This window comes from Taeniopygia guttata, chromosome 7 (assembly GCF_048771995.1).
Source record: "Taeniopygia guttata chromosome 7, bTaeGut7.mat, whole genome shotgun sequence".
Classification (NCBI taxonomy): Eukaryota; Metazoa; Chordata; class Aves; order Passeriformes; family Estrildidae; genus Taeniopygia; species Taeniopygia guttata.
Window position 1 is genome coordinate 13,472,334 of NC_133032.1, and position 13,276 is coordinate 13,485,609.

Consider the following 13,276-nt stretch of genomic DNA (forward strand, 5'->3'; position numbering starts at 1 on the left):
ATGCCTACGCAGGACAGGACTATGACATACAATGAATGAAAGTCAAAGTACAAAATGAAAATCAATGATTAAGAAAGGTTAATTGGAGTATGAACAGTTTCCAAAATATACTTATTACTGCTTTTATTGAAGGAAAAGAGCAAGAAATAAAAAAATTATCAGAAATTCTATGAACACATGAAAAATTATTATCTTTAAAATTAAATATCTGCTTATTTATTGTATGCTCAATACAGTACCACTATAGTTGTGGAGTTAATATAAAGCCTTATGATATAAAGATCTAAGATCACTAAACACAAAACCACTTAATTTTGTAAATCAAGTGTTCATTTAATTGAAGAGCTACTAAATTTACAGTCTTCTTCCATATTAGAAATAACTGAATGTTGATGGTTTAAATTTTATGAAGTTTAAACCCAACAGCTTTCTGACTGGAGATAACCAGTTCACAAATTATCACAGGTGACTTTAAGTCTACATTTTTATAAAAAACAACACAGACTATTTTAATATTAATTTCTCTACTTTAATAATGTGGATGACCTATCTATTAAGCTTAAAGATCTCCAGCAAACTCCATATGTATATTAAATAAAAAAATTACATAGAATGCAAAACAAATTAAAAAAACATTTTCCAAACTGAGTTTTTATACGGCCACATTGCACTATTTTAGAGCTGCAAGGGGAAACAGAATTGTATCCACATACTAAAAGTATATTTCTACAGTACTGTATCTAGTCATGTGGTCCACAAATGCCAACAACAAGGGACTGAAAATAGGATCAATTCTTTTCTTTCTCAGAAACAATCTTGTAAGCATCCGAGTTCCCGAAGACATAAAAGAATAGTTACTTTTCTGAAATCTTTTGATATTGCTCTTCATGGTGGAGCTATCCACAAGTGATGGGAAAGATCTCTTTTGAAAGTAAATGGTGCTCCTTCAAATGTGTTCAGAAACATCTTTGCTCTTCCTTTCTCTGTTTCTCAAGTTTAACTTGAAAAGGATGCTTGATTTTTTAAAATTTGGTTTAGGTATCACAATGGGATACCTAATATCAGTCGGTGCTTGCAAACCTTATTCTTCCAGCATAGAATCTAGCTGTTTCTTTCTCTGTGTCAACACAGGAGGCTGAAGTAATCAGACAGGTCTAAAGAACACAGAGGATGTTAACCTGCACTTTCTCAGAATCCATGATGAGTAGGTTCATACTTTCAACATGACCACACTGAGCCATAAGGCATATAAATAGCTACTTTCACCTAAAAGCACAGCTACCACAGCAGTTTGTACAGTAGGGCTATGAGTTCATAATATTTTAAATGTCAATATTGATACTATTGTTATAGATTAATAATCTATGCATATCATTTTATCATTCCCATCCACTCTCTGCCATTATTCAGTAATATAAAGTAATTTTTGGCTCTTCCCCTCATCATGTCTCCAGCAGACAAGCACACAAAATCAGTTGTACTCTCTAGGAATATCTTTGCAACACTACAGTTTTAAGTTTTATTAAGTGATAATTCAAGCTCACAGTATAAATTCTTTTTTATTAATGACTTGCTTATATGCTAGAATGGACAAGACAAAAAGGAAAAAACATCTCAGATGAAAATAGAGATGTTATTTCCAACATACTAAAAGAGAAACGGCTGTTATTCTAAATCAGGTAAAAAAAACCCCAAAACATCTTAAACGAAAACATAAAGATAAATTCCTGCCCCAAACCCCTGTGACCCACCAGGTTCAGCCCTTTCTCCCATCTCCTCTCAATATTCATTTACAAATTCCCTTAAGATTAGTAGGAGTTACACAAACATGCCTTCATGTGTCCCTTAAGCATTTTATCACACTGAAGAAGGGAAACAAAAAGTTCAATTGTGACCTGTATCAGAAAATCATTCATTCAGATCCTGCTCAATTAGATGTGAGACCGCTATCTTAGTTCATGAAGTTTGACCACAGTATGCTCTTACTGCTAAAGTATTAATGCAAATAAGATACACATTACTCAAATAAATTTATCATCACCAATCTATAACCAGCGTGACACATGCATATATTCTAAAATATCACACAAAATAAACTGTGGCATACATCTTCATACATTGAACAATTCATCTACAGAAGGTGAGCCACATGTTTTAACAAAGAGTACAGAACAGATTAAAAGTAGAACACAGAAGGGTTAAAAACAGACAACAGAAAGTCTGGGTAATACATGATTTCAAGGACTCTGGAACAAAAATGTACTTACATCACCAAAATTTGTAATCACATCAAAATAATCTCAGCATTTTGTCCACATACCTTTCAGGGTATTTGAAATTTAACTAGCAATATGCTAGCTGTAGCTACACTATAAAAGAACTGAGAAAAGACTTTCTCAGTTACAGTTAAATAATGACTGGCAATTGCTATTTCAGTATTTCATGGCATATCAGACTACACACTTAACAGACTATTATAGAAAAAAAAAATTTAAAAATCAGCCAGTGGCATGACAGTCATCTGTACCTACATTATTTTTAATTACATCCAAGATACATGAAACTTCTTCCTCTCTGCAGAAAAATGGTTTAAAGAACAAAGTTTTAGTCCATTATTCAAATAATGTATGCCTGTTCTTTCTATTGTACAAATACAATAGCTTTTGTAGTAAGGAGTGTTGCTTATATGATTAAAGAGATAGTTGAGTGTTATGATATGTTTGACAGGTACCGTTCGAAACACTATCGGAACAGACACACAATACTGTTATTAACATTCTGTGTGTGCCGATACCTCATAGCAACAGAGCTCAGCAAAACGAAAGCAGAGACTCCACATTTTCATCACTGCAGACATCTCCACATGCCCCTAATCAGTGGTGCTTTATGCAGATTACACTTTTTTGTATTCACCCCATTCTTAAACCGACCTGTCAAAGCCCGAGCTCTCCCTCAGTTTCTCAAGATTTTGGTAACCAAGACTGACCAGCTATTTTTCTTTCCATTTTTCCCTCACTTGTCACACAGCGGGGCCAACCCCAACAGGTATTTAGAAGTAACAGTAGTGAAGTCCATTTGTGCATAGTAGATTGCTGCAAATACAAATTATCTTCCAAGAAATATAATAAATATATGCATTCTCTTTAACATGCCCATCGAGGGGATGGCAGATACAATATTAAAGGTCTGAAAAACTTAGGTTTCCTTTGACCTCCATTACACTTCCAGTGTAGGATTCTCTGCTCCTTGAAGGGTAAGACTGTATTTGTCAAACCTGCAGCAACATCTGGCAAGTGGTTGTCTCTGTTCTTCTCTATTAGCTACCATTCTTTAAAGGAATACAATTTCATCAGTTTAAGGGAGATCTGTTGTTTTGATTGAGAGATTTCTTTTTTTTTCTTTTGTTTTTTTTAAGAAAAAATAAAAATTGAATGATCTTAAGGAATTTTCTTTATACTCGCATTTCTCACACACTCTATAAAAATATCATTGACAAAAGGTGAAAAGGTCGCATACCTCACCGAAATGGAGCCAAGTACTCCCGTAAGGTTTTTCACCTGGAAAATATCCCTGTAACTAATTCTATGTATTTGATTTTTTTAATTATTGTTTTAGCAACAACAACACAAAAAAACCTCTGGGCCTTTTCCCAGCTGAGAGTTCCCTGAAGTCATCTTTCCCATAAGGAAGATAAGTTTTCACTTAGAGGATAGCATCTCTAGCAGCAAGATTTTAATACTCTGCAACAATATCAGGGATACGCAATCCTGAATTTACGGCTCTTCAAATTGCTTTTATAGCTATACTATTCATTTTGGATCAGATGCTTATCTAAAATTCCATACATCCATAATATCTAATTTAAAACAGCTTCCAATGAGTCAAAGCATAGTACTGGAAAAAAAAAAAAAAAAAGGCAAGCCACCACATCCAAAACAAAAACAAACAAACAAAAAAAAAGCCACCATGGTCCAGATTCTGAGAACTGTAAATTATTTTATCTTTTTAAAGCTAAATATTTTTTTCACTAGCCCAGTAGGTACAATTCCACTTCAAACTTCATTTTTTTCACCTCCATAGTACTGCTTCTCATCTGTTCTGTTAGTAACACATGAGAATTTCTAATCAGCTTATTCCAAATTATTTTTAGAGTTATTTTTATGTCTTATCAATAACTGAGAAGGAAAAAAAGTGCTGATTTATCATTAATCAAGCTTTATGGACATACAATATTCCTCAATACTTCAGAAATGTCTGCAGAACAATTTCCTCCAATCATAAGATCAATGAATCAATGTAAAACCCCAGTAATTAAATTTATCAACTTGGTATCAATACATCCAGCACTTTATGAAAGTATTGTGTGAAGTTTTTTCTGTTAACGGATATATTGATTGGGGGCAAAGAGCCAAATATTTCTATTATTAGATCTGGGGATGCAAGATCAAAACTCAGTCTGTCATAAACAACATACAAATGTTTCATATAGACAGGTCTCATGCTGATTTTGTACCATTAAACCCACTCCTAACAAGCAGATAAGCCTATTAATTGATGATTAGGACTACAGAAGGATCAGTCATCATATTCAATGCTTCTTGTATGCATTCAATGAATAACCTTATTGACAGGAACCATACAGAATAATTCTCCTCTAAGAAATAGGTTTTTAAAAGAAACTGAGCATCTAAACAATAGCAGATTCCAAACCTTGTTCATTCGGCATAAAATAGCTTTATTAAATTTTGAAACTAAATATTTGTATTTTGAAAGAGATTCTGTCTCCATTGTCTATAGCAATTATTAATAGAGAGATGAAAAATAAAGCCCAAAGATGACACATCTCATAAGAGCCATAACAGAAACAAAACCAAGAAAACAAAAACACCATCCAAGTGTTATAGAGTTCAATTTTTAAAGGGCTAATATACAAACTATTCTGGAATATATTTTTAGTTGCTATCCCTTACTACATACACATAAGCAAGTAGGGCACAAAAGTTCATCAAGTGCCATTTTTCAATTATAAGAAATAAAAATAGTAGGGCATTTTGTATCAAGAAAATAAACCACAAAAAATGTTTGACTATGCTTAACTATAAAAAAGCTTAAAGAACAGCTAATGACATAAGACCAGTCATTTTTTCCCATGAACTGTATGATGAAAATATCAATAACAATACAATTGTAATATTTCTAAAATGCTGCTACAATAAGCAAACATTCCTGTACTTGCACAATGTTGCAATACATAAAAACAATTTGAGCTAATAGTGAAGGTATCTTAATATGACGGGAGGAAATAACAACAAAACCTCCAAACCCACCACATTCATGTAGGAGTCACATCCTGTTACAAACATCAAACAACAATGAGCCTTTATTACCATGCTATGATTCCTTCATTTCAAACATGATTAATTAGCAACTATAACACTCACCAAAACTCCCACCACGCTGCTGTTTGCTGCCTATTTTCAAATGGGTCTCTATCAAGTATTCATAAGCAGTGTTAGTCTCATTTACGACACTGAAGAAAAGAAGTCAAAGCATCTTGCTTTAAGGAAGATTTCACTCATAACCTAGCCAAAAAAAAAAAAAAAAAAAAAAAAGCACAGAAAAGAAAACAGAAACCCAACAACCAAACACCAAACCCTTGTTTCTTCAAAGGGATTCCTTTATAATCCAAACACAAACTTTATGCAAAATGAAAAACTTTTTAGTGAAGTTGTTAAACAATTTAGATGGTTGAAAATAGAGAAAGGTAAACCACCAATTTTAGGCTTTCTTTTGGTCTTTTTTTCTTTACTTGAAATATTAACTTTGCATTCAATTTGAAATACACTGCTCCTGTTGAGAATGAAAGCATGGTTCATGTGCTAAAAATGGATAATAGAAAAAAGAGAATCAGAAGGGGAAGAGACATTTAGCAGTACTCTTAACATGTTTTAAGCTGTGCTAACAGATACCTTCAAATATACCTTACTTGCAATAAACATTACTTTGGCAGTAAAAGAAACTTTGCTTCACAGGGATGAGAGGTGGAAACTGAGATTACAAATAGAAGAAGAAACAAGACTGAGAGGAGAGGAAAAAAATTGCCTTCTCAAGCAGAACTCTATAAATACCATCAGAAAGACAACAAAAAAAGGTTCCATTTGGAAGCAACAGATGTATTCCTAAGCAAGAAAATATCCCCGACGAAATAATGCAGAGAGTCATACAGACAGGATCTTTAGAAGCCTGAAAAGAAATTGCTGTGTGGCAAAGCTAAAGTTCCCATGTGAAAATAAAAACAAGGTAGAAGATCCGATACCACCTTAGTTTACCAACTCTTATATCAGAGATACTTGATGATTTTGTCACGTCCAGAGCAGAGCAATTTTTAAGCACAAATCAGTCCTACTCTCTCCAGCTTTCTCAATTTTATAAATTTGGCATCAAAAACATCAAAGCAGCTTCCACTTCGGACCTAACTTTTAGAGGATCAATGTGACAAGTCACTGCTTGATAGATGTTTCTCTTGATAAACGACTTGTTCAAAAGAGACATTGTAGCTTTCATTTCCTGACCACAACACACTTTTAATTTGCAACAGCAGAGCTGCTCGAGTGTGACTAGTTCCCACTTCCCAGTCTTTCAGGACTGTGGCACTGTCAGGCCACATGCACGGGCAAAACAAAAACTCAAAAAGAGATGAATTTGCAGAAAGAATTTTAGCAAAACTTTTCCTCACACAGGAACCTGATTATATTTGATTTCTCCCAACAGTGGGCTCTTAAATACCCCCTTCCCAATCACCCTCCATCCTTAGTATTTTAAGGGAAGCAAGGAAAGAGAGAAGTCATATTGAAAATATATACTTAAGCACCATAGAATATATATAGCTGCCTAATAGTATCATGTTTATTATACATACATATATCACTGCTACTATAATTATTATTATTATCTGGGAATTGCATTTAACAGTCCAAACCGTCCACACCATCCAATTTCAGCTCTCAGCATACTGTCCGATTCCCGATTTAAAATTTATAAATGTAATATCCTCCTCATCACAAGCAGCAGTCCAATCTGCTCTGAATATATATTACAGCTTTAACATCACAGAGGGAAATCTCCCATCTGGCAATCACATTTGCTCCAACAGCTCTAGGAAAAAAAAAAAAAAAAATGTTCCGCTCTCGCTTGCTTGCTCTTCTCCTTAAAACATTTCTCAGAGCAAATTATGTGCATCTAAAATAAACAGTTGCCTTATTGATTGTTCCAAAGTCAACAAGTTCTAAATGCAAAATGCAATCAGATCATTTCCATCACATAGCACCTGGGATATGTTTAGCAATACAGTCACCTACAACACCAAAATAGGAGTGTACATTGTGCAACTGTCTCTCAATTTCTTTCTTGCATTCAGATATGTTATTACGAGAGCTCATCAGCCACACACGGCAGACCTCCCCCTTATCCCAAATACACACATGCACACACACACATGCACACTCTCTCTCTCTCCCCTAGGGTCTCTCTCCATCCTTATTTGTTACTATCACACACAATTAAAAGTGAACATAAAAGTGAACCCCTTTTTGGCTGCACAAAACAGACTAATAATCACTTTTGTTGTTACTTCCTTAGCCTTAACTGCATACCTAGAGGTGCATCTACTGCACACAAGGAGCTCTATTGAAATTCCCCATGCTCCATTTTATCTGACTTTTTTGGAGGAAGGGGCAACGTGGGGGTCTGGAGAGTGACCATTAAAATAAAACCAGTTTCAGCACCTGATTATTTCATTTTGTTAAGCATTGAGAGCAGAGCAGTGTGAACCAGACACTTGTAAACTGAGCATAAAATACTCCTTATTAAATTGTATTAAGCATTTGGCCACAACAGTAATTTTGTTTGTTTACATGCAAAACATTCCCTCACCCCACATCAGTTAAAATCTCTAGCAGCTGATTACGCAGAAAGTAAGAGAGGGAAAAGCAGCTGGAGTTTAAATAACTACTAAAAAAATCCTAGTTTGCAAAAGGAAAAGATGCATTTTAGGCATGTATGTATGAGCACACAGATGTGTAGGTGTATATATTCATTGCTACACGTTTTTGCCCTCTCCACTCGCCGAGTTTTACTAATTTACATACCATTGGAGTTCAGTGGTGTGTATAGTGCACTGCTGGTAACATGCAACTTCAGGTTTCACAACTGAGATCAATACAATGGACAAAACTAATGCCATAATTGAAGCAGAAATGATAAACAAATGATAGCAAGAGAAAAAAACGCCTATATATACACGAGAAAATATACTATTAAACATTAAGTATTTATTACAAAATATTTGCATGCAGAGTCCTCAGTGCGTTATCATGCTATTTAAATTTGTCTTTGCTATTTAGATGCAAAGGAAGTAGATCCCAAAACGGACATACCATAAACACTGGTGCTACTGATCATTTCTTGCTGGCAGCACAAAAAGCTGAATTGGATTTTTCACAAGCAGGAATTCCAAAGGTTGCTTTTCATTAAAGCCACTTTTCCTCTCAGCTATCAAATGTCACTGCCTTGAAACGTGGGCCCTTTCGTCAGGTATTCATTTAACCTACATGCATATAATTAAGTGGGAAAGCAACATCAACAAAAAGGGGATCTCAGATCACAAGAGAAGAAAGAAAGGGGGGAAAAAAAGCACATGACCAGGAATGCAAGTCCATGTCAATTTCACTCACTCCCATTGAAACTAACAAGAGCTCCAGGGAGGATAGTAATAGGATCAGTGGATTGTATATACCATTAAATTATACATCTTTCTCTCCCTCCTGAGCCAACAATACGCCCACCACGCTGTACCCCCTCCAAGATGATGTGCTTACATTTTACTGCAACAGCTCCTCTGACATATTCGTGCCCCCCCCTCAGCCAAGACACAGCAATTTAAACCTAACTTTTGTTCTGCGAGATTCTTATTTGCACTTATTTAGTCAGAAGTTAGTTGCCTCAATGTCCAGACCCGCGTTACCTGCAGTTTATTATTTTCAAAGCAACTTAAAAATAAATCCAATTAAGAGGAGGAGGAGGTGGGGAGGGAGCTTGCAATCGCGAACTCTTAATCTGCCTACTATTGTTGGCAATGATCAAGGAGGAAAAACCATGCACTGCGATTGTATATCTGTACTTTCCAGACTACGATCAGGCAAGCAGACCGGAGTGCTTAGTATCAGAAAAAGACCGCAAAATAGGCAAAATATTTAGGGCACGAACAGGCAATTAATATGCGTCTGTGTCGGAGATCTTTAAGATTTAAAAAAATGTAAAACGATGGTAGGGAGACTGGGGGGGTGGGGGGGGGGGGGTGGGAAGAAAAAAAAAAAGATTCTCTTACCTGGAGATTTGGTACAAGAACCCGATAGGTTAGAGTAGCATCGATCCGATGTGTTTGCTGATGAATGGGGGCTCGGGTTAAGTGAAGGTGCCTATGATTTGAAATCATTCCAAGTTTTTGAAGGGAAGACTGACTGCAGCCTCTGCCATGTTGGAATTTCAAACCCAAAACAGCTGCTTTGCAAGGAGCCAGCATGCCAGCAGCTGGACGCCTGCGCAGAGCGCCGCCGAGCCAAATTCAAATCACTTTCACGCGAAGAGCCAAAGATCAGTTTTCAAAGGGGGAGCGGCGCGGGGGGCGGGGGCGCTCCGCGGTCCTGCGCGCCGGGGCCGCCGCTTCCCGCGGGGGCTGGCGGGGTGTCCGTGCCGCGGCTCCGCTCCCTCCCCGGGGCCGCGGGACGGGGGCAGCGCGCAGCGCGCTCCCTGCGCGGCGGCGGCGGCAGCGGGGCTCCCCTCGGGCGCGGCTCCCCTCGGGCGCGGCGGCGCGGGGCCGGGGCCTAGCGGCACCCGCGCCCGCGGGGCAGGCGGGCGGGCTCCGGCGGCGGAGCTTCCCCCGGCTGCGGCGGCCTCCGCTTCGCCGCGGCCGCCCCGCGTCTCCGCGCCTGGGGCCGGTGGGGCGTCCCGGCTCGACCGGCAGCGGCCTGCGCGGCTGCCCCGGCCGGCAGCTCCTGCGCCGCGTCCCCGGGCGGGCGGACGGCGTCGGGGCTCGCGGGTCGCCGCCGCCTCCCGCCCGAGGAAAATGGCCGGGGTGGAAGTGCCGTCCCGGCCCGAGCGGCGGCGGCGGGGCCGCGCAGCCGTGCGGGGCCCCGCGCTGCTCCCGGGGAGCTCCGGCCGCTGCCCGCCGGAGCCCGGCTGCTAGCAGCCGCGGAGAGGCGATCCCGGTAGCCGGCAATGGCTGAGGGGCCCCGGCAGCCACACCTCCCTCTCCCCGCACTTCCCAGCCCGGCTCGGCGGGGGATGGCAGGGAGCCAGCTCAGCTACCCCGGCCCACAGCTGCCGGGGACTCCCCTTGCATCAGAGGGATTCCCCGGGGGGGGCTGTTGGACGGGCTTTGCAGCCGCCTGGTGCCGGCAGGGAAGGCGTACGGTGGCCAGGCGGCGGCACGGACCGGGCCCTGCCTCGCACACGGGGCTCCCCGGCACCCGGCTCTCCCCGCTCCAGCCCCGCACACGGCTGCGCGCCCGCTTCCTTGACACCGCGGCTGGGAAAGGGCAGTGGGAGCTTCCCACGAGACACATCCACGTTCTTGGGCTTGCACCTGATGGGACTGTTCAGAGCATTTTTACCTTCTAACAGGGAAGAAGCTGTGCTGTCCGGATGCTGTTCCTGGGCTTTGGTTTAGAGTACTGGAGTGGTTTCACTTCCTCGCTTCCTTGTCCTGCTGTGGAGTTAAGGATGGCTTCGGAGGGTTGTTTGTCCGTCCTGAATATAGAGGAGACTGATTAAATTTTCTTAGTAAAAATGGAAGATGTATAGGCAGTTAAGGCTCTGGAGGAGGAAGGGGAGACCAGACCCAGGGGATTAGCATCTGGAGGAGTGGGAATAGGCTCGTTTCTCGTCTGTTCCCTTTGCAGTATTATAGTAGGCCTAAATAATACTCTGAACTAGTTGCCAGCAGAAGCTGCTGTGAGCTGTCAGCCAGTCCCTATCCTACCCAGGTAATGGAGAGGGAAAAGAAAGAACAGGAAGGCCTGTCTGGTTGATGCATGCAGTGATTTAGTTAATCCAAAATGGTTTTTACCTGCTGGTGAAAATAGGCACCTTTCACACTTTTGGAAGGCTGTAGCCAGCCTGTGTGACAAAACTGTGCCTAAAGATTGGAAATAAAAAGAGCAAAAGGGCTAGACAGACTTCTGCTTATTAAGAATATGGAAGGTGTTCCTGGCTCACTTGGACAGCTGGGGATAACTCTAGTTACTGCTACACGAGGAGAGCACTGCCAGTTAAATAACAAAAGTATCCTGAAACAAGGAGCTGGTTTGGAGCAGATACTGCTTTTGCTTCCCAGTATGTCCCAAGTATAACAAAACATACACAGGAAAACATGGTTAAACTGAATTTTGGGATGTAGAGAGCTATTTTTAGAACTTGCAACATAGCTATAGCAACAGGAGTCTATTGAAATAGCTTTAGACAGCTGTCCAGAGCAGCCAGCAGGCGACACCCAGCCACAGCACCCGCTGTGGTCCAGTCTGCACCGTGCTCTTCTGACACCTTTTCCATGCCCTCAACATCAGGTGGCTCTGAGCAGCGGGCCCAGGGCCTGGGTCAGCCCATTGCCTGTGCACACAGCTGCTCATCGTCCCTTCTACAAGAGCTTGTGGGTATTAAGCAGCCACCTTGGCAAGCAGATAACTGCTCCAAATGCAGGCAACACATCAGTAGCCTCTGGTATTCCCTAATTTGACCCACCTACACAAGTTACATTTAGGAGTCTCTGGTGCTGACATCTGCAGCACAGCATATTGCCTCTGCTAGTGTTGCCAGCACCAGGCACTAAGTCATCACAATCCCAGGGTCATGAGCTTGGTCTAAAAATCCTTGTTAAACATAAAAGGGATTCTTTTGTCTTTGCTACTTTAGGTATCTGGATTCTTTTCCCATCATTTTTTTTTGCAAATCATGGTACTATGCACGTTTTCTCTCAACAGAAAGATGAGTTTCTTGGTCAGTTACAGAGCTCTGTGACTTGTACCTGTAGGAAAACAACTGGCAATTACCATAAGGCTTTAGTCGATAAACACAAGTGCTTTTTAAACTTTTTAACTTAGAAAGAAAGTATTTAACAATCTTTGTATTGCATTAACCTCAGTATTTTCATTTTATATACCTTTTTTTTTTCCTTCAGGCTTCTCCTGCCACATTAAAATAGCACAAATTGAAACAATAGACATGTATTTGTATGGGTTGACATTCATCTCTGTGCAGAAGGTCAACATAAGACTTACATACTATATTAAGTTCTTATTTTGAGATGTAAATTAAGATTAAGTGAAGGCCTTTTTGGGCTCATCTGTGCATGGATAAATTCCACTCTGGTTAAAGTGACACCAGTGCTGATCCTTCTGAATGGGAAATTCTCATAGACTTTAAAACAGGGAATGTTTCTTGGAGCCTATTTCAACATCTAGGTGAAACGTTTACAATGAAATTCAAAACCACATAAAACTTGCCTGGTTTTGGGTTTTGTTACAAACTCCAAACTTGGACTAGATTCTTTGAAAGGTTCACAGACCTTTTCAGCAAATCTAGATTAATGTCATTTAAGCCAAGCGAATTGTGGAAACAAAACAAAAATCACAGAAAACAAAGAATAAAACCATCTAAGTATGCTCCTATGGGATGTTGATGTCATGCATGTGAACTTTGCAGTCTCTACTTGGTAGGTCTAGTAAAGACTTTTAATTATTATAATAAAAACAACAATGTTCAGCGATATATTCTTTAGTGACTTTAATTATATTGATTTTATTTGTAAATTAAAGCAAGTTTTCAAAATGGCAATGTCTGAGTTCTTCTAATGCTGAAATTTGGCGGCACCTGTATCCCCCTTGTGTGCTGGAAGTACAGACCTCCCTGGAAGTGCAGACCTCCAGGGCAGGGCCTCCTGCCTGTCCCCTCCTTCTGTGCTGGGGAATCCCTCCTAGTCTCCCATCCTCAGACCTCATGTGGGGCAACCACAGCTGTCATTGCATACTAGGATGTGCTGCAATAAACAGGCTGCAAGTGTTCTTTTTTGGAGTTTTGGTCACTGGTGACTATGTATTATTTTATTCCTTTGTGAGGAGCACGATCTGTTTTAAGAGCTCAGGCAACTCAAATCAGATGTTTATACCATCTGGATCCCCACTGAGCAGCCTCTATGTCCCACATCCTGGGACATTTCCAGAAT

General features: G+C 40.2%; 1 protein-coding gene across 2 annotated transcripts in view; it reads right to left on the minus strand.

The window, feature by feature from the left end:
- FIGN (fidgetin, microtubule severing factor) overlaps window positions 1-13,276 on the minus strand; it is a 126,502-nt gene that overhangs the window by 94,750 nt on the left and 18,476 nt on the right. For both annotated transcript variants that reach the window (XM_072932152.1, XM_072932153.1), the window contains 2 exons: window positions 9,386-10,806; window positions 8,436-8,605 (listed from right to left, as the gene is read on the minus strand). Coding sequence is in view for 1 of the 2 variants with exons in the window: in XM_072932153.1 (XP_072788254.1) it covers window positions 8,436-8,460 (25 nt within the window). In the remaining variant the exon portion in view is untranslated. The remainder of the gene's footprint in view (window positions 1-8,435; window positions 8,606-9,385; window positions 10,807-13,276) is intronic.